The 22,440-nt window shown below is 35.6% G+C and overlaps 1 protein-coding gene and 1 long non-coding RNA gene across 7 annotated transcripts in view; one reads left to right on the plus strand and one right to left on the minus strand.

The window, feature by feature from the left end:
- The window catches only part of LOC103875653, a 63,519-nt gene extending 59,968 nt beyond the window's left edge, over positions 1 to 3,551 (minus strand). Inside the window, exon 1 of the long non-coding RNA XR_002515572.2 lies at positions 3,531 to 3,551. This is a non-coding gene — a long non-coding RNA (uncharacterized LOC103875653). The remainder of the gene's footprint in view (positions 1 to 3,530) is intronic.
- Positions 1 to 22,440, plus strand: part of PIK3C2G (phosphatidylinositol-4-phosphate 3-kinase catalytic subunit type 2 gamma) — a 422,739-nt gene that overhangs the window by 368,499 nt on the left and 31,800 nt on the right. For all 6 annotated transcript variants that reach the window (XM_021922093.2, XM_021922095.2, XM_017945702.3 and 3 more), the window contains one exon: positions 11,145 to 11,239. In XM_021922093.2, the coding sequence (XP_021777785.2) occupies positions 11,145 to 11,239 (95 nt within the window). The remainder of the gene's footprint in view (positions 1 to 11,144; positions 11,240 to 22,440) is intronic.

Below are 22,440 nucleotides of genomic sequence, written 5' to 3' on the forward strand. Positions count from 1 at the left end.
GAAATCACAGACCAATCTCACTTATGAATATCAAGGAAAAATTCTAAATACAGTATTAGCCAAAATAATCCATCAGCACACTAAAGGAATATAATTCACCATGACAGAAATGCAAGAACAGTTCAATATTAGTACTATGCATAATATATAATACATATTATCATATTGATGTATTTAAGGATAAAAATCACATGGTCACCTCTATAGACCCGGAAAGGCATTTGATAAAATTGAATGAACTTTCTTAATAAAACAACCAATAAAATAAAAATTAAAAAAAATAAAATCCTGTCATTTGTGGTAACTTGAATGGAACTGGAGGACATTATGTTAAGTGAAATAAGCCAGGAACAGAAAGTTAAACACCATATATTTTCACTCATATGTGGAAGCTTAAAAACATTGATCTCAAAGGAGTAAAAAGTAGAACAGAGGATACTAGAGGATGAGAAGGGTGGGGGTAAAGGAGAGATGGAGAGAGATTTTTTTTAAAGAATACAAAATTACAGCTAGATAGGTGGAATAAGATCTAGTGTTCTATACCACGTAGGATGTAGGGTGACTATAGTTAACGATAATATGTTAATGATGAATCTGTAAATTACTTTGGGCAGTATGGCCATTTTAATGATATTGATACTTCGAGTCTGTGGACATGGAATTTTTTTTCATTCAAATTACCAATGTCTTTTTTTACAGAATTTGAAAAAACTATTCTAAAATTCATATGGAACAACAACAACAATAGCCCAAATAGCAAAGCAAAAAGAACAAAGTCAGAGGCATCACATTACCTGACTTTCAACTATACTAGACATTAGAGAGCCGGGCTGAGGGAAATACAGGGGTAGAGGAAGCAGCAGAAAGCCCTGTGAGCTCGCTGGGTCCCCAAGCAGCCATTCCTGCCTGGCACCACAGGGATCTATCAGTGGGGTGGCCAGAGGAGGGGGTAAAACTGCACAGGGAGAAAGAATTCTCTAGCTGAACTGTGTAACAATTTGAATGGGGCTAGAAGCCTCCTGGCCAGAACTCAGGGGAGGGTATGAATCTGGCTTGCAGACTTCACAGGCAGGGGAAGAACTAAAGCCCTTTTCTTTTGCAACAGGGAGGTGGAAAACTTTGGGCAAGTTTTCAAGCCTGACTCACCTCACTCGAGGCTGTTGCAGCGGACAGGTGGGAGTGAGACTGGCCCTTCAGTTTGCCTGGGAGCTGGGTGAGGCCTGTGACTGCTGGCTTTTCCCCACTTCCCTGGCAACCTGCATGACTTAGCAGAGGCAGCTATAATCCTCCTAGGCACACAACTCCAGTGACCTGGGACCTCACCCCCACCCCCCAACAGCAGTCGCAGCAAGACCAGTCCAAGGAGAGTCTGAGCTCAGACACACCTAGCCCCGCCCCCATCTGATGGTCCCTGCCTGCCCACCCTTGTAGTGGGCGACAAAGGACATATAATCTTGGGAGTTCTAGGACCCTGCCCACTGCTGGTCCCCCTCCACGCTACTAGAGCTGATGCTTTCTGGAAAGCGCCACCTCCTGGCAGGAGGCCATCGGCACAAGAGCATTAAACCACCAAAGCTAAGGACCCCCACAGACTCTATTGCACCCTCTGCCACCTCACCAAAACAGATGCTGGTATCCATGGCTGAGAGACCCATAGATGGTACAAATCAAAGGACTCTGTGCAGACAACCCCCAATACCAGCCCAAAGCCAGGTAGGCTCGCTAGGTGGATGAACCCAGAAGAGAGACAACAATCACCACAGTTGGGCTCACAGGAAGCTACATCCACAGGAAAAGGGGGAGAGTGCTACATCAAGGAACACCCCGTGGGACAAAAAAATCTGAACAACATCCTTTAGCCCTAGACTTTCCCTCGGACAGAGACTACCCAAATGAGAAGGAACCAGAAAACCAACCCTGGTAATATGACAAAACAAAGCTCATTAACACCCACCAAAAATCACACTAGTTCACCAGCAGTGGATCCAAACCAAGAAGAAATCCCTGATTTACCTGAAAAAATATTCAAGAGGTTAGTTATTAAGCTAATCAGGGAAAGTCCAGAGAAAGGCAAAGGCCAATGCAAGGAGATCGAAAATATGTTTCAAGAAGTGAAGGGAAAAATATTCAAGGAAATAGATAGCTTAAAAAAAATAAAATATTCAGGAAAATTTGGACACACTTTTAGAAATGCAAAATGCTCTGGAAATTCTCAGCAATATAATTGAACAAGTAGAAGAAGGAAATTCAGAGCTTGAAGACAAGGCCTTTGAATTAACTTAATCTAACAAAAACAAAGAAAAAAAAGAATAAGAAAATATGAACAAAGCCTCCAAGAAGTCTGGAATTATGTTAAATGACCAAACCTAAGAATAATCGGTGTTCCTTAGAAAGAAGACATTTCTAAAAGCTTGGAAAACATATCTCGGGGAATAATCAAGCAAAACTTCCCCAGCCTTGCTAGAGTCCTAGACATGCAAATAGAAGAAGTGCCAAGAACACCTGGGAATTCCTGGCAAAAAGTTCTTCTCCTAAGCACATTGTCCTCAGGTTATCCAAATTAAGACAAAGGAAAGAATCTTAAGACCTGTGAGACAGAAGCACCAGTTAACCTATAAAGGAAAAGCTATCAGATTAACAGCAGATTTCTCAGAAAAAAACCTACAAGCCAGAAAGCATTTGGGCCCTATATTCAGCCTCCTAAAACAAAACAATTATCAGCCAAGAGTTTTATATCCAGTGAAACTAAGCATCATTTATGAAGGAAATATACAGTCTTTTTCAGACAAACAAATGCTGAGAGAATTCACCATTACCAAACCACTACTACAAGAACTGCTAAAAAGAGCTCCAAATCTTGAAACAAATCCTGGAAACACATCAAAAAGAATATCTTTAAAGCATACATCACACAGGACCTATAAAACAAAAATGCAAGTTAAAAAGCTAAACAAAGCAAGACAAACAATCAAACAAAAAACGAAAGTACACAGGCAACAAAGAGCATGATGAATGCAATAGTAGCTCACATTTCAATGCCAACATTGAAGATAAATGGCCTAAATGCTCCACTTCAAAGATACAGAACCACAGAATGCATAAGAACTCACCAACCAACTATCTGCTGCCTTCAGGAAACTCACCTAACACATAAGCACTCATATAAACTTAGAATAAATAGGTAGAAAAAGGCATTTCATGCAAATGTACACCAAAAGTGATCAGGGTTAGCTATTCTTATATCAGACAAAACACACTTTAAAGCAACAGCAGTTAAAAGAGACCAAGAGGGACAGTATACAATGGTAAAAGGCGTTGTCCAACAGGAAACTATCACAAACCTAAACATATATGCACCTAACACTGGAGCTCCAAAAGTTATAAAAGAGTTACTAGTAGACCTAAGAAATGAGATAGACAGCAACACAATTGAAGTCTACTATTGTAGGCGACTTCAATACTCCACTAACAGCACTAGACAGGTCATCAAGACAGAAAGTCAACAGAGAAACAATGAATTTTAACTATACCTTGGAGCAAATGGACTTAACAGATATATCTAGAACATTTCATCTAGCAACCACAGAATACACATTCCATTCAACAGTGCATGGAACTCTCTCCAAGACAGACCATATGATAGTCCATAAAATAAGCCTCAATAAATTTAAGAAAATTGAAATTATATCAAACACTCTCTCAAACTAAAATGGAGTAAAACTGAAAATCAACTGCAAAAGGAATCTTCAAAACCACGCAAATACATGGAAATTAAATAACCTGCTCCTGAATGAGTATTGATTCAAAAATGAAACCAAGATGGAAATTTAAAAATTCTTTGAATTGAATGACAATAATGACACAACCTATCAAAACCTCTGGGATACAGTTAAGGCTGTGCTAAGAGGAAAGTTCACAGCCCGCCTACATCAAAAAGTCTGAAAGAGCACACAGACAATCTAAGGTCACACGTCAAGGAACTAGAGAAACAAGAACAAACCAAACCCAAACCCAGCAGAAGAGAGGAAATAACCAAGATCGGAGCAGAATTAAATGAAATTGAAACCAAAAAAAATACAAAAGATGAATGAAACAAAAAGCTGGTTATTTGGAAATATAAGTAAAATTGATGGACCATTAGCAAGATTAACCAAGAAAATAAAGAAAATCCAAATAACTTCACAGAGAAATGAAACAGGAGATATTACAATAGACACCACTGAAAAAAAGATCATTCAAGGGTACTATTAACACCTTTACACACATAAACTAGAAAACCTAGAAGACATGGATAAATTCCTGGAAAAATACAACCTTTGTAGCTTAAATCAGGAATAATTAGATACCCTGAACAGAACAATAAGAAGGAGTGAGATTAAAATTGTAGTTAATAAATTAGTGACAAAAACGTCCAGGACCAGATGGATTCACAGCAGAATTCTACCAGACATTCAAAGAAGAATTGGTACCAATCCTTTTGACACTATTCCACAAGACAGAGAAAGAAAGACCCCTCCCTAATTCATTATATGAAGCCAGCATCATGCTAATACCAAAGCCAGGAAAGGACATAACCAAAAAAGGAAACTACGGACCAAAATCCTTGATGAATGTAAATGCTAAAATCCTTAACTAAATACTACCTAACCAAATCCAACAACATATCAAAAAGATAATCCACCATGATCAAGTGGGTTTCATACCAGGGATGCAGGGATGGTTTAACATATGCAAGTCAATAAATGTGGTACACCACATAAACAGAATTAAATACAAAAATCACATTACCATTCCAACAGATGCAGAAAAAGTATTCAACAAAATCCAGTATGGCTTTATGTTTAAAACCCTCAACAGGCCAGGCGCGGTGGCTCACGCCTATAATTCCAGCACTTTGGGAGGCCCAGGCAGATGGATCATGAGGTCAGGAGATTGAGACCATGCTGGCTAACATGGTGAAACCCTATCCCTATTAAAACTACAAAAAAATTAGCTGGGTGTGGTGGTGGGTGTCTGTAGTCCCAGCTACTTGGGAAGCTGAGGCAGGAGAATGGCGTGAACCCAGGAAGCGGAGCTTGCAGTGAGCCAAGATTGCACCACTGCACTCCAGGCTGGGCAAAAGAGTGAGATTCTGTCTCAAAAAAAAAAAAAAAGAAAAGAAAAAGAAAAAAAAAAAAAAACCCCCAGCCAAATCAGCATTAAGGGACATAATGTAACAAAATCCATCTACAACAAACTCACAGCCAACCTAATACTGAATGGGGAAAAGTTAAAAGCATTTCCTTTGAGAACTGGAACAAGAAAAGGATGCCCACTCTCACCTCTCCTCTTCAACATTGTACTGGAAGTCCTCGCTACAGCAATCAGAAAAGAGAAAGAAATAAAGGGCATCCAAATCAGTAAAGAGGAAATCAAACTGTCCCTCTTTGCTGATGATATGATCATTTACCTTGAAAACCCTGAAGACTCCTCCAGAAAGCTCCTAGAACTGATAAAAGAATTCAACAAAGTTTCCAGATACAAGATTAGTGTACACAAATCAATAACTCTTATATACACCAACAGTGACCAAGCAGAGAATCAAATCAAGAACTCAACATCTTTTACAATAGCTGCAAAAGATAAAAGTAAATAAAGTACTTAGGAATATACCTAACAAAGGAGTCGAAAGACCTCTACAAGGAAAACTACAAAGCACTGCGGAAATAAATTATAGATGACACAAACAAGTGGAAACACATCCCATACTCATGGATGCGTAGAATCAATATTGCAAAAATGAACATACTGCCAAAAGCAATCTACAAATTCAACACAATCCCTATCAAAATACCACCATCATTCCTCACAGAATTAGAAAAAAACAATTCTAAAATTCATAGAGAACCAAAAAAGAGCCTGCATAGCCAAAGCAAGACTAGGCAAAAAGAACAAATCTGGAGGCATCACACTACCTGATTTCAAACTATACTATAAAGCCATAGTCACCCAAACAGCATGGTACTGGTATAAAAATAGGCATATAGACCAATGGAACAAAACAGAGAACCCGAAAATAAACCCAAATACTTACAGCCAACTGATCTTCGACAAAGCAAACAAAAACATAAAGTGGGAAAGAACATCCTTTCAACAAATGGTGCTGGCATAATTGGCTAACCACATGTAGGAGATTGAAACTGGATCCTCATCTCTCACCTTATGCAAAAATCAACTCAAGATGGATTAAGGACTTAAACTTAAGACCTGAAACTAAAGAAAAATTCTAGAAGATAACATTGGAAAAACCCTTCTAGACATTGGCTTAGGCAACAATTTCATGGCCTAGAACCCAAAGCAAATGTAATAAAAACAAATTTAATTAGCTGGGACCTAATTAAACTAAAGCATCTTTGTACAGTAAAAGGAACAGTCAGCAGAGTAAACAGACAACCCACAGAGTGAGAGAAAATCTTCACAGTCTATACATCTGACAGAGGACTAATATCCAAAATCTACAATGAACTCAAACAAATTAGTAAGAAAAAAACAAACAATTCTATCAAAAAGTAGGCTAAGGTCATGAATAGACAATTCTCAAAAGAAGATATATACAAATGGCCAACAAACATATGAAAAAATGCTCACTGCACTAATGATCAGGAAAATGCAAATCAAAACCACAACGCAATACCACCTTACTCCAGCAAGAATGGCCATAATAAAAAGATCAAAAACCAGTAGATGTTGGCATGGGTGTGGCAATCAGGGAACACTTCTACACTGCTAGTGGGAATGTAAACTAGGGAAATAAAGCTGCACACCTATAGTCATCTGACCTTCGATAGAGCCAAAAAAACAAGCAAGGGGGAAAGGACTTCCTGTTCAATAAATGGTTGTTATATACATATATAAAATGCACATTTTATATAGTAAATTTATATCTATATGTAACATATAATTGATATCTATATATCAATTTTGTATTTGATACTTTTGTTGAATTCTCTTATTTATGATAGACATATTATCCTCTTAGGTAGGAAAATTCAACATCATAAAGACATATATTTCCAATTAATTTTGAAATGTAATAAAATTTTTTAAAAATATTAGCAGGTTTTCTTCCAAGTAGATAGCCTAATTCTACAGCTCATAAACAAAGAAAAGAAAGAAAAAATAGAAAAGCTTAGTAAAAACAGAGCAATGAGTGAAGACAAGGCCCACTAGATATCAAAACATATTATAAAACCTCAATAATTAAAACAGTGCTGTGTCAGTGCATAAATAGATGAATAAATGCAATGTAATAAGATTTTCAAAAATATCTGTATGGCCAAATACAGTCAGGAGTTTAGTATGCGACCAAAACTGTAAGGGAAAATTCAAAAAATGGTGTTGGGATACTATACTTCATACCATATGCCAGGATAAGTAACAAATGGAGGAAGTATTTTAAATATAAGTAATGAAATCACACATGTGACAATGAAAACAGAAAATCTCCTTTATAATCTTGAAATGAATTACTATAGCTGTGACTCCAAAATCCAGAAGCCATAACAACTCTGCATGCCATAAAGCACCACAGCAAACTCAAAAAAATAAAAAGGTAAATGACAAAATGGGTGAAATTTTTGCAATTCATTACAGACGAGGGATTTGTTATCTAACACCTAACTATCATGTAGAATATGATAAGAAAAAGATATACAACCAAATAAAAAATTGAGTAAATAGTATAAAAAGATAACCCACAAAAAAGAAAATACAAGTGACTCTTAACGATGTGAAAAGATACTCAACCTCACTCAGATAAATGCAAATTTAAATTACACTGACACCATTTTTTTCTAATCAGATTGGCAAAACTCCAAAAATTTAATTAACAAGCTTGGTTATAAATCAGCAGGCACTCATACGCTGCTGGTAATAATGCAAATTGTTAGAACCTCCATGGAAGGCAATTGGCAATATTCATCAAAATTACAAATGCTAATACTCTTCGACCTTCAATCCTGATATTGGAAGTTTATCTTGTGATATTTGTGTATATAACAACCATTTATTGAACAGGAAGTCCTTTCCCCCTTGCTTGTTTTTTTGGCTCTATGGAAGATCAGATGACTATAGGTGTCATCTGATATGGGTATCTCGGCCAAGTTTAAGTAAGGTACAATGATGTACCTGCATCATTGTACAGAATGATGCAGGTACAAAATGATTCATGCAACATGATTTTTAATAGCTGCAAAGCATTGGAAACAATCCACCTGCCCATGAATTAGCAACTGGTTATAGTATTTTCATATAATGGAATACTAAGAACCTATATTTTAAAAAATAAAGATATGTATTACTGATATGGAAATATCTCCAAGATATATGTGGAGAATGATGAATACACTATGCTTATTAAAAAGAGTGAAATAGAAGTACTTATCTATATTTGCAAATATGAAGCAACTCCCCCCAAAAATGTATCCCTCTGGAGAGATATATTGGAAACTAATAAAATAATGATGGGAGAACTGGGTGGATAGATGTTAGGAAGACTTTTTATGTGTACTTAAAATTTTTTTCATATGAATATATCATCTGAAAAAAGTGAAAACTTGAGATACCATTTTCTAATGCCAATGGACGTATTTTGCATAATAAGCAATGTATTAGCTGCTGTAGTACCATGCATCAAGCATCTCAACACAATCATCCTTAAAATCAAAAATATTTTAACAGTTCTTGGGGTTACTATAAATGGTTAATCTAAGCATAGTTGAATCCTTCAGACTAACTTGAAGCAGAAGACCAACATATCCTAGCGTCTTCTTGAACATATTAAGCTATTCACAAATGTCCTTCTTGAGTTCATTTAAGCTGTTTTTCTTATGTTGTCGCCTGGCTTATAAACCAGGCACTTATAAACACAGACTTTGAAGATCACTTAAACCTGTACCATTTATTGTCTCTATGACTTTGGATCAAGTGCCTGAGTTTCCTCATGTGTAAAATGGAGATAATACAAATTTCATAGATTTGCTATGATGATTGAATGGGTTACTGTACATAAAGCTCTTAGCCTGGCACACAGTCAAAGCTACAGAAATATTAAGCGTCTCTACTCCTACTAAGACATTGACTACTGAGTGTCAATTCCTAGTGGTGTGAATTTTCACTGGGTTCTGAGCTCTGGCATGTTTTGATGGATACTTTAGTTACTAATCTTGCACAAGAGGTCGAGGGGGAAATATCTTCAGTCAGTTCAAGTGGCAATTGTACTTGTACTATTTAGGCAGTCAATCACAAATTTATGCTAATTTTCTCCCTTCGAATTAAAACTTCTCTGATTAAATACATTGGATGTCTACTTAACAATTCTTCTACTCTATAATTCAAATATAATGTTCATTGTGCTTCAAAACGTCATCAGCATTTTTAACACCTTTATACCAAACATCTTTTTATTATGAAATGCAATTTACTTCAGTCTTACTCAGAATTAACTCATACTATCTCTAACTCACATCTCCCAGTTATTGTAATCAAGATATTACAAGTGATTTCTTATTATATTACCATTTCAATGGTAAAAAAACATCCTTTTCAATGTCAGAAATCCATATTATTAACAATAAAATTAATATCACCTCATATAATGTATAAATTACTCAAATAAACGTAGAAAGCTTTGAAAAGTTATATATTTTAAAATTATACTGATCAGGTATAACTACACTGCTCGGGTATAATTTTCAAATATTAGAGAAGATTAGAAAGTTAGGATTAACTATCTGATGACCATTGACAAATTCTTTGTTATTAATAAATTGATCTCTAAATTCCCCCAGATAACATACAACCAGAGATTATAAGGGAAATATTAGTAAAACTATAAATTATGTTTAATCCTTGGGCAGTAAACAATAAATTTTTAATTAAAAAAACTAAAATTCTCATTTTAATGATGTTGTGATACAACTCAAAAGAAAAATTAAGGTTACTGTTGTTATTAAATAAATGTTTAATGTGCACATTATGGAGTAAGCATTGGCTTATGCCCCTTGGGGACATAGGGGTAAAAAGTAAGCCCTGAGATAGATTGTAATCCCCTAAACAAATTGAGACATATAAAATAATTACAATGTAAATATTCCATGATAATGGCTGTGCTAGGAGAGTTCAGGGAGAGATGACCACACAAACTATTTTGCATTTTAATTAAGCTTTGAAGAAAGTTAGAAGTTCAATAGACAAAAATGGTTAACAAGATCATTTTAATTGCAAGGAATAATATGAGAAACTACTAGAAAGAAATAGTAGAGCCTGCTTGTAGAACTAAACATATGAATGAAAGTATAGAATAAAAGTGGGAAATAAAACAGTAATAAGAAGTTACAATACAAGGCTGACAAATTTAGACCTTTTTTATAAGCAATGGAAATCTATGAAAGGCATTTTGATCAAAATAATTTTATAAAAGTTATTGTCTGAAACTTACATTGGTAATGGTATACAAATAGATTTGGATTCTGTGCAGGGAGTGGGAGGAGTGAGAGAATGTCCTAGTAGTTTAGGCAAAACGTTTATATGAGTTTAAATTAGGTGCTATGGGATGAGAAAAAAGAGATTAGTACAAATTAACCACTTACTATGTTACAACTTTTGAATTTTATCAGTTAATCATCTCAACCACCCATCTCAAAAAGTAACTATTATTTCCATTTTATATAAAGTTGATTAATTTAGTCATGATGACAAAGTCATGAATAGTAGTGCTGGGCCTTGAACCTCAGGTTCACTGATTTCTAAAGGCCACACTTTTAATCTCTGTGACCTCTAATACTTCAAGCTCGTTATAATGAATGCTAAGGAGAAAACTGGAGCCAAAATGACACTGAGGTTTTAAGCTTAAGTTGTTGAGAAAATAATGGTATCAATCAAAGCAAAATATGAAATATTAGGGGAAGAGTTAAAGGTTAGACACAAATCCCATCTCTTATCTAATCAACTCCACCTCCTGAAAAGCATTAAGATTCTTCAACATTATCTGAAGAATGTTTATTCTACTTATTATTTATTAGTCCTGTTTTAGTTTTTAAATGTTTGATTGCTCCTGTGCTGAGCCTTTTCCAACTGAACTCACTGAAATTCTACTCTTTTATCAGGTGAGAAGTTTCCAGACAAGAAGCCTAAGGTGCAGTTAGTCATATCCTACGAGGATGTGAAGCTGACCATACTGGTGAAACACATGAAAAACATTGTAAGTTTATTATGTATAATAAGAAACATGTAAGCCTACATTCAGAAATCACTTACCTCCTTTGGGCAATTAGTGTCAACATTAGTTAGAGGAATGGGTATCTCGGCCAAGTTTAAGTAAGGAACAATGAGCCAATTACAATATTTTTGCCTCGGGATGACTGTGATCCTTGGGGTAAAGACTCTAAAATACTTCACAAGGAAAGTCCTAGAATGAACATTAAACTTCATTCAAAATGTCAGGAAAAAACTAGGGAAAAGGCTCTGAAATAACCGGATTAGCTGGAGGATCGAAGGATAAAAGAAAAAAGGCTGGGTCCCAATAATTTCCAACTATCTCAACATGCTGAACTTGGTGGAGAATTCACTCCGTCTCTTTGCATCACGCCAGTACCTTCCCTGAAACCAAGAACTCTTAGGGTTCTCTCCCAAACTCCCATTGTACATTGACTTTATAGCATCATACAGTTATCATATTGTGATGTAATTCCTTATGCGTGTTTCCTTCTCCTCAAAAAATAATAGTTTTGAGAACGGAAACCCCATCTTTGTTTCCGTGTCCCCATCCCAGAACCTAGAACAAAATCTGTAGTTAGCCTCCAAAGAAAACTAAAAGTTCCACTCTCTATTACATGCCACTTAAGGTTGGCGCAAGTCAGAGGCATTGATGGTAACTGGATCATATCATTAAGAAAGAGAAGAAGCTTTCTGTGTCACAGGGCAAGTGACTAATGACCTGAGTTGGGACATAGCAAACATAGAAGGAAAACACTAAACCTCACCAACTATTTTAATCTCCCTTGAGCCTAGACAAAACGGGTTCTCCACATGGTAAAAATTTCCCAGGAGACTATGTCAGATGTGGAGAAAGTCAGTAACACAATTTTTGCTCTCTTCTTTGTGCACATAAATCTCTGAGGATGCCTTTGGAAGGATCTAAAAGAGCAAACTCTTCTCCATATGACATGAGTCCATAACATGTTAAAACAATAAATATTTGTTTGGTGAACAAATAATTGGCATAATTTGAAAAGAATACATTCATTACAAATTCATTATTATTCAGACATCCAAGAAGGCGTGTTTGTAAACCTCTGGTGCTCACTATCAGCAATTTTTGTAGTATCTGGACAAATATTTTAAAATTTTCTTGCAAATCTTTTACTAATTAAAACAATTATTTTCCATTGTTTTTCACTAGATAATCACCTTAAATAAGAATAGCAGTTTTTTGAGAAACCCTTACATTGCAAAATGAAGATTCAGTTCGACATTGTTTATGGCCACATGCATGTTGATGAATTTTAAGCAACTATATAAACATAAATGATAAAACAATAGAATGTTAAGAAATATTGTTAATCAAATTAACAAAACTTATATATGTATTTCATATATGAAAATAAGCCTTGACCACAGTCCTCTTAGAAATGATATATTTATTCCAGTAATGTTATCATTGCTCAAAACATTTTAGAGCATGCCTGATGAAATTGCTTTTAGACTGGGCATGTAAACCAAACAGTAAACTTGGTGATATTACTCAATGGTCACTCCTGATTTTTGATCAAAAGTGATATTAACCAACCTGGTCACCCATTTCATTCACCAGATGAATCACCAAATTACTTTTGACAGTTTTCAAAAATGCATTTTACACTCAGATGAAATTACAGTACCAATGAAGATCTTCAAAATAAATGTGATGCAAGCATGAAGCAGGGATAGGAGGAGTGAATGGGAAAGAGCAAGAGTTTAAGATTGAGAGTTTAAAATTGAGATCAAGTTATAGGTAAATAGAAAATGACCAAATGACCCTAAAAATAGTGAAAAAACACTTAGGGCCATGAGAACCTCTACATTACCAATGCTCTCAAAAAGAGCTATTAATGATGTAGTAATACTTGCTTCAGTCTGCCTTCTCAGTTTACTTACTAGTTCCTCTCTTCTCTCTAAGCTCTTAACATTGAAAGGTTTTATTTTAGTGCCCTAAAATTCAATCCTAGACCTCTCCTCTTTTTCTACCTCTAGCCTCATGGCTTTAAACATTACTTACTTGTTTTTCTTTTCCAAATCTACAATTCCAGCTTGGAACTCTCATCTGAAAGCCAGAGTTGTATGTACAACTGACTATCAACAACCCTAGTATAAATATAATAGGTGTCTCAGACTCAATATGCACCAAACTTCTCATGACTTTCCCTCTAAACCTACATCATTTGCTACCTTTTTCATCTCAGTAAATAGCACCTTCATTCTCTAGTTACTCAGGTTAAAACCTTAGAGTCGTTTTGACTCCTCTCCTTCCCCACAAGCTACATCCATTTTACCAGCAAATTCTGTTACTCTGCTTTCAAAATAAACCCAGAACACACCAACTTTCTCCTCCACTGCTTCCATTTTTGGTTCAAGTCACCAGCACCTCTTACTTGAATTACTGCTGCAGTTTCTTAACAGTTGTCCCTGCTTCTGTCCTTCTTTATAATCTCTTTTTAATCTAGCAGCCAGAATGTTCCTTTGAGAATAGAAGTCAGATCCTGTCATTCCTCCCTTCATATCCCTTTGGGGAAGGAGTCTCCTATAGCTTGTAACCAAAGTCAAGGTACTTGTTAATGACCTGTGAGACCCTATCAATCTGCTCTCTTGACCTCTTAACCTCATCTCTACCACAGACTTCCTTAGTCACTCCATGCCAGCCTCAGTGCCTTCTTTGCTGTTCCTTGAATATGGCAGGCTTGTTGCTGCCCCAGGACTTTCGTATCTGCTACTCCATTTACCTAGAATGCTCTTCGCAAGTTCATGGATCAATATTCTCCATGGCTCAATCTCACATGTCCTGAATGCCTGTATTTTACTGACACCTTTTCAGTAAAGTCCTATCTGATTCCCAAATGCAAAACTGCAACACTGCTCCCCTTTGTTGCCACTTTCAATCTTTCTTTTCTACTTTATTTTCTTTCCTCCCCTGTGCCACTGCTATAACCCAAGGTGTACAGAATAGGGCCAAGTATATAGTAGGTGTCAGTAAAGCCTTGGTTAAATAAAAGAATATCAACTTACTTCTCATGTGAACAACTAAGAATTAGGATGTTTTCATCTTCCAAAAATCATCACAGCAAAGTTATGCATTGCATTTTCCACAGCTTCCTTTAAATGATTCTTTTGTTTCTTCTGCTTAAAACAACTTTCTACTATAAATGACGTAAAAAATCCATCTATAAATTCTCAACATATTTTATTTGCTAATTTCAAGTTTTAGCTAATTGTTATTTATTTGTCAATCCTTTAGTATGTTCACATACCAAAATAATAGACTAAAATTGGGCTTGATTTTATATTAATGTTAAAATGAATTATTATGCCTAGAGTTCTGTTATGTTTAATATTAAGTTTGATGAAAAGTATTGTTTATCTTTTATTAAATCTACGAAGCTTTGCTCTGAGAGTTACTTTCCTCCTGTGAGATCCCAAGCTAAAATAAAATTGCTAAAATTCTTTCCCTTTCAAAGCATCACAATATGATTCACTCTAGCAAACAGAGACTGATGAAGTAGTGTAAGTATTTAAAAGCTTGTCCATGGCCGGGCGCCGTGGCTCACACCTGTAATCCCAGCACTTTGGGAGGCCAAGGCGGGTGGATCACGAGGTCAGGAGATCGAGACCATCCTGGCTACCACTGTGAAACCTCGTCTCTACTAAAAATACAAAAAAGTAGCTGGGCGTGGTGGCCGCTGGGGAGGCTGAGGCAGGAGAATGGCGTGAATCCAGGAGGCAGAACTTACAGTGAGCTGAGATCGTACCACTGCACTCCAGCCTGGGCGACAGAGCAAGACTCAGTCTCAAAAAACAAACAAACAAACAAACAAACAAAAAGCTTGACCACGGTTTTTAAAAACACTATGACAAAGAAACATAAAAATCAGTTAGATTTGAAATATTTTTTAAAACCCCCTCTAGCACTTTTCCATGTATCCTTCCTTAAAATGCTGTCTTCCATTGACTTCTACAATGTCTCTCCATGCATTTTCTGCTGACTTCATGGATTTTTTTCTAGTCTGTGTAGTTTCTAGGCTGCTCTCTTCTCTCTGCTCCAGAATATTCACATTCCAGAAGGTGCTAAACATAGCCAATAGGATGAAACTCTCTTCTGATATTGAATCTACCCACACATTCTCAGGCTCTTAAAACAAGGAGCAAGAAATGTCAGGAATGATAGAAGACAACTCAAATGTGGTACCATTCAATCCTTTCATAAAACACAAGATGGGAAAAGTAGTTTCGATATGAAAATTAACACGAGAGAGAGAGAAGTAGAGTAAAACACAAGAACCCACACACACACTAAAACTGTATTACTTTTAATTTTTTATTTAAACTCTTCTTTTACATTTTTAATGTGTCTGAGTGTAACCTGGGGTTTCTTGTTTTTAAAATACATTTTTCTGGGTGCCACTCCTAGTAATTTTGATTCTGTAAGTATAGATTGGGCTATCTGCATCTGCGCAACACAGGCATCTCTTGGTCCCATGGCTTCCTCTACCGTCTCTTTCATTTCTAGACTTGTTTTCGTCTCTCCTGCTGCAGAATATGAGCATTCCAGAAGGCTCTCTGGTGCAAATGGTTCATGGACCTCTTTGAAAAAATAACACAAGTGGCTAGTACCCTAATGTCCCAAATGACACTCTACACACAATGTGGTGAGCTCGGTACTTGGCACCAAGTGAATTGTGGTGCCTTTGAAGTAGAACAGAGACAACACTTAGACTTGGTAAGGATAACAGTTGAGGGTTGTGAAAATAAAGCACAGACTATGGCAATGTTTGACATATAAAAACATCAATGTTCTGCATATCCTTCTAAAATTAGCTTGGCTGGGTCCCCTGATAGTCTTAATTTTTTGTTGTTTTTAAAATCTCGATACTTAAAGGAAATTTGTCTTTGTTTCAACCTAGATGCACTTCAATCTAAATAAATGTCAGTTCTTAATATTAAGGATGATTTCCGAATGACAATTATCGTATCAAATGCATTTTCCTTCATCCATGAATAAAAATTGTTCTTCCAGAGTTGGCCCATTTTCACATTGATCTACCATTTCAAAGAATAAGATACAAAGCAAAGGATAGTGAAGAGTACCTGTCCAGATCTGGATAGTCTGTTGTGTTTCATGACTTTTTTTGCCAAAGAAACATTGACCCTCAAAGATTACCTATTTTTTTAATGAAATAAACCATTAATTGTTCTAAAACCTGTTATCACTGACCTCTTTCTAATAGCCAACAAACACCTTTAACCAGCTCTTCCTTTTTGAACATTTGGTTACCAGCTTTTTCATGAAACTTCGCTGGACATTGGCACCAAGCAAACCGTGTCTGCACATTCTCTAAACCATCTGGACAGCACTGTTTCTGAGGCTTCCTTGGCTCTTGTAAATTTAAGATAGATGGATGTGTAGCGGTTTAATAAATGTTGGCTTTACCCTTGCTCTTAAATGTGAAGATTTTCCAGTATTCAGGGTTTTAACTTTTGAAACTAATTTCCTAAGAAATTTTATCCAGTCTTGAAACTTCAAAGGTAATATGAATTACTACTAAATTTATATCTCTACATTCGATCTTTCTCTGACCTTCATTTACATATTTCCAACTGCCCAATATCTTGCCATCTCTTTAAACCAAACAGTTATACAATATGGTCCTCTGCTTACCAATGAAACCATCTTTCATTCTGAATTACTTATTTCTATAAATTGTTGCACCATCATCAAGTAATTCCTGATCAAAACTTCTCTATAATTAATTTTCTTTTCTTTTCTTATTTCAATACTTTTTAGGGAACGGGTGCTTTTTGGCTGCATGGAAAAGTTCCTTAGTGTTGATTTCTGAGATTTTGGTGCTCTCATCACCCAAGCAGTGTACACTGTACCCAACGTGTAGTCTTTTATTTCTCACCCACTTCCCACCCTTCCCCCTAAGTCCCTAAAGTTCATTATATCATTCTTATTCCTTTGCATCTTCATAGCTTAGCTCTCACCTATACATGAGAACATAAAATGTTTAGTTTTCCATTCCTGAGTTGCTTCACTTAGAATAATGATCTCCAGCTCCATGTAGGTTTCTGCCAGTGCCATTATTTCATTCATTTTTATGGCTGAGTAGCATTCCATGGTGTGTGTGTATATATGTATACCATGGTAGTATTACTCAATGGTCACACCCAAATGTGATATATATATTTTAGGTAAATATATATATCACATTTTTTTTCACTTGTTGGTTGATGGGCATCTAGGCTGGTTCCATATTTTTGCAATTGCAAATTGTGCTGCAATAAACATACATGTGCAAGTGTCTTTCATATAATGATTTCTTTTCCTCTGGGTAGATGCCCAGTAGTGAGATTGCTGGATGAAATGGTAGTTCTACTTTTTTTCTATATTTCAATTGATTCTTTTTTTTTTTTTTGATTCGGACTCTCACTCTGTTGCCCAGGCTGGAGTGCAGCGGCGCCATCTAGGCTCACTGCAAGCTCCTCCTCCTGGGTCCATGCCATTCTGCCTCAGCCTCCAGAAAAGCTGGGACTACAGGCGCCCACCCCCACGCCCGGCTAAATTTTTGTATTTTTAGTAGTGACGGGGTTTCACCGTGTTAGCCAGGATGGTTTCGATCTCCTGACCTCGTGATCCGCCCGCCTCCGCCTCCCAAATTGCTGGGATTACAGGTGTAAGCCACTCCTCCCAGCTTCAATTCGTTCTTTTACCCATATATATAATCATCAACAAATCCTTTTAGTTTCTTTTAGATTACTTGTATTATTCTCAAAATCCTATTCAACATTATTGATTCATCTATGGGTTACTTTGATTGGCTGCTATAATATTCCTTTCCTTGTTTTCTTCTCTTAATTCTCTCCTGCACAAAACATTCTAAGACTGCATTGTACTATATCAATAAAAAATTTTAACAGAGTCTCTGTAAATTTGAAATTTCTTAGCTTAAAACCTTATAGTACTATACAATCTAGCTATAACCTACCTCTAATCACCTCTCAACACAAAATTTGTTTTCTATCTAGATGGATCATTCATTATTAACTAAACATACACCACTCATTCTATCTGACTAGGTCATATATCTATTTTCCGTCTATTTACTTTTACATCCAATGTAATCTTCTGGGCTTAGGTCAAATCACTCACCCTCCCTGAAGTTCCTGGGTCACTCCTGTTCCTAGTGACCTTTCTCTTTGGAAACTTTACTATAGATACCATCTATTTGATATTCACTGCCTTATCTCAGCCCTTCAGACTTGGATTATCTTAATTTACCCTGCAGTTTCAATTGTATTGAGAATTCGCTGAGTATAAAAAGCTATGGAAAATGTATTTTGAATACAGTGGTTAGCACAATACTATGCCCTTAACACACAGTTGTTAAATAAGCGAATGTTTGCTTAAGTGTACATCATGTGAAAAATATCCAAAATCCAGAGAAGTTTGAGCTATCTTTATAAATCAATAGCTTTTATCTGTGAATTCAGCTACCTATAATACTTGACACCAAACTAAGGATGGTCAAGTGTCAAATATTTGATCTTAACATCCGTCTCACTTAAAAATAAAGTGAATTCTTGTTGAGGGCTTTTTTTTTTTAATGTTCAAAAACCCTGAACACTTTCCTTCTCTCCAGATGGCATAGCCATCAATGGATAGGTCACCACATGACTAAAATTTCATTTATTCTCTCTCTGTTCTTTTCTGACAGGCTTGTACCCTAATCTCTGCCCTTTCTCCAGATCTCCCTCGATTTTACATTCTGACCTAAAAAAGTTCTAACCTACAAAAGAAGCAATAAAGAACTTTAAAGATTGATGAACAAGTACAGACCTAAAGAGAATAGCAGAAAGCTGAAAGTGTATGTTTTATAAAATTGTTTTAAAAGAGTCATTTCATTAGAGCTATATTTTGAATATGCAAAAAATACAAAATGGATTAAATAATTTCCAGAGATTTAAAAAATTTTATTTTTATCCAGTAGTTAAAATACTTGTTATTAACAGCAAATATTAAAATGTAAATGCTGGGAGTAATGCAATTCCTGAATTAAAACTCTAATCTAAGGCAGATAGGCCTTCATTTTGCCAAAAACATTCAAGTCCTTTTATCTCATCCCTTTAGCTTACTGAGTGGCAGAATCTTCTTTTTCCTGCTGTATGCATTCTGTTTTCCTTCAGGGGAGATTTCTGCTATCTGAGGTAGCAGTCTACCTGTACTGACCACCTATTTCAGTTATTTGTCCTTCTAAAAATTTGTAAGTGTGCGTACAGAGAGATTACCTCAAAAAAAGTGTCACGTATCATTCAACTCATTGGAATCCTGCAAATAAACACATGCTACATTCCTTCCTTGCTGCGTGACTTATATATGAACTATAGACTCTCTGACTTTTCCAGGTTTTTTGTCTTCAGTTTCACTTGTTTTCTATGAATATCATGAAAAGCTATTTTACCTATACAATGTATGCCAAGAACTGTCACTTTTATATACATTTCACCAAAAGAGAGGAAATTTTGTACACATATTCACAAAATAGTAAACTGAAATTCAGCAAATTTAAATATTTTTCCAAGATCTCATAACTAAGGGCTGAGATCTAAAGCCTTCACAATTATGAGCCCTTATTTTTTATTCTGGATTGTATTATAGCATTAGCAGTCTATTTTTCTACTATGTACCTCTAAGCTATGCCTGTTCCTGCCAGACACTGCCCAGAAAGACTCTTCAAATGTTTGCCTGGCTCATTAAAAACAATTTCCAGCCAGAGACCTGAGCATCTTCTTTTGTATCTGTGAAATATCCTCAAGGATAGTGGCTACATTGTCCTTGGCACACCCTCTATAGTGGAGGCATTACCTAGCTAAATGAAAGAGGATAAAGAGCAAAAGACACTAGGTGTAATATGAAACCTTTGATGGGCTGATTATAATAGGCTCTTATGTATGTGCTGAGAATTAAAATTAGCTCTTCCGGTTGTGGCATGTGGCATAAGACCACCACAGCCCATCCCTCCTACTGATTACAACTATAATTTATGAAAATATATTTTTAAAACTATATAAGACACCTTAAAAATAAACAAAAGGAGGCGAATTGTGAAAGGAAATCAGAAGTTGGAGATTTACCCACATAAGGACGTTTTCTCTTTTTCTTTTTTTTTTCTTTATTAACTTATGTGCCTGTAGAGCTGTGCCCTGAGGGTGGACGCTAGTTGCAGAGAAGCAAGATGGTAGTGGCAGCTCTGACAGCAAAATCTCCAACAGAAACTGTGTTTCTGACTGAAAGAACCAAGAAACGTGGCCTGTGTTTGCCAGAGACTGTAAGAAAATCCCTGATAAAAGACAGAAGGGTATGCACTAACCCTGTGAATAAATCTACACAATTCTCAGCCTAATCCCTGAGCTGCTATTGAGCAGGACAGACTTATATGAGAACAAAAAAGCCTTTGCAAATTGAACTGAGATTTGAACACCTGAAAACAAAAGTTAGAACAGAATTTATATTCCTAATATAACTAGGTTGATTGCCGACTTAAAAACGTCAACTTTCTCCAGAAGATTAAACAGCACAGAGTTTCCACAACATAACATTAAAAATATCCACAATACAACTCAAAATTGCTTATGTAATACCCAGGAAAATGTGAACAATCCTCAGTTGAAAAGACGATAGATACACTCTGAAATGATCCAGATTTCGGAACTATTGGGCAACATTTTAAAGCAGCTATAATAAATATCCTCCATGAGGTAAGAAAAAAACACACTTGAAATTAATGAAATGTTAGGAACTATTGGCAAGAAATAAAAATGACAAAACAAATATACATTTAAAGACTGAAAAATAAAATACCTAAAATGACAAGTCTTGCTGGATGGACTCAAGAGAAGAATGAAGATGACAGTGAACTTGAAGATAGACTCATAGAAATTATCCAAGCTAAAGAACGTAGAGGAAAAAAGAATGAAATAAAAGAGAAGAGAAGATTGGGAGTCTGCTGGAAAATATCTAAAGATCTTACATTTGTGCCTTTGGAATCCAAGAAAGACAGAAGAAAGAGATTGGGGCAGAAAAATATTTGAAGAATTGATAGCCAGAAACTTAGTGAAAGACATAAATTTAATTATATTTCATATTATTTAATTATATATTACACATTGTAATAAAACTGCTGAAAATCGAAGACAATCTAAAAATATCTTGCAACAGCTAGGGAAAAACAACATATGGTATATGGAGGAACAATGAAATACTGTAGTCTAGACACTATGGAAAAACAGCAGAAGGTAGAAGACAGTGGAACGTCTTTAAAATGTTGGGAAAAAAGGAAAGAACTGTGAGCTTGGAATTCTGTCACCAGAGAAAATATCCTCAGCAGCAAAGGAGAAAGAAATACATATTCCAGTAAAAAAAAAAACCAAAAACAAAAACAAAAAAACGCAAAGAATTTGCCCCAAGCAGACAAACGCTACAAACAAACAAAAAAAGCTAAAGATTTTAATCTCATTCTAGTTTTTTAAGACGGAAGCTAAGGCCAATTTGAGATGTTTCATCTTTTATAACATAGGTAATTAGTGTTATAATTTTTTTCTGAGTAATGCTTTAGCTGTATCCCCAAAATTTTGGTATGGTATATTTTCATTTTCTTTCAGTTTATAATAATTCTAATTTCTCTTCTGATTTTTTCTTTGTTTTTGGATTATTCAGACACATGCTGCTTCATTTCAAGTATTTGGAAAATTTCCAGAGATGTATCTGTTATTAATATCTAATAATTTCATTATGGTCAAAGAATACACTTTTTTATGATTTTAATTTTTTAAAATATATTGAAACTTGTTTTATGTCCCAGGCATGACACATATTGGTAAATATCCCATGTCCAATTGAGAAGGATATGTGTTCTCCTGTTGTTAAATGGACGGTTCTGTGAAAGTCAATTAAGTCACATTGATTATGTTGTTCAAGTCTTTTATAGCCTTACTAATTCTCTGTATACTAGTTCTATGAATTATTAAGAGAAAGGTATTAAAATCTCTCTAATTTTTAATTTGTATAATGTTGCATACACATGTAAGATTTGTCCTCTTGATTAATTAGCCCTGTCATCATTATAAAATGAATATCTTTATTTCTGGTAGTATTTT

The sequence above is a fragment of the Papio anubis genome, chromosome 9 (genome assembly GCF_008728515.1).
Source record: "Papio anubis isolate 15944 chromosome 9, Panubis1.0, whole genome shotgun sequence".
NCBI lineage: Eukaryota > Metazoa > Chordata > Mammalia > Primates > Cercopithecidae > Papio > Papio anubis.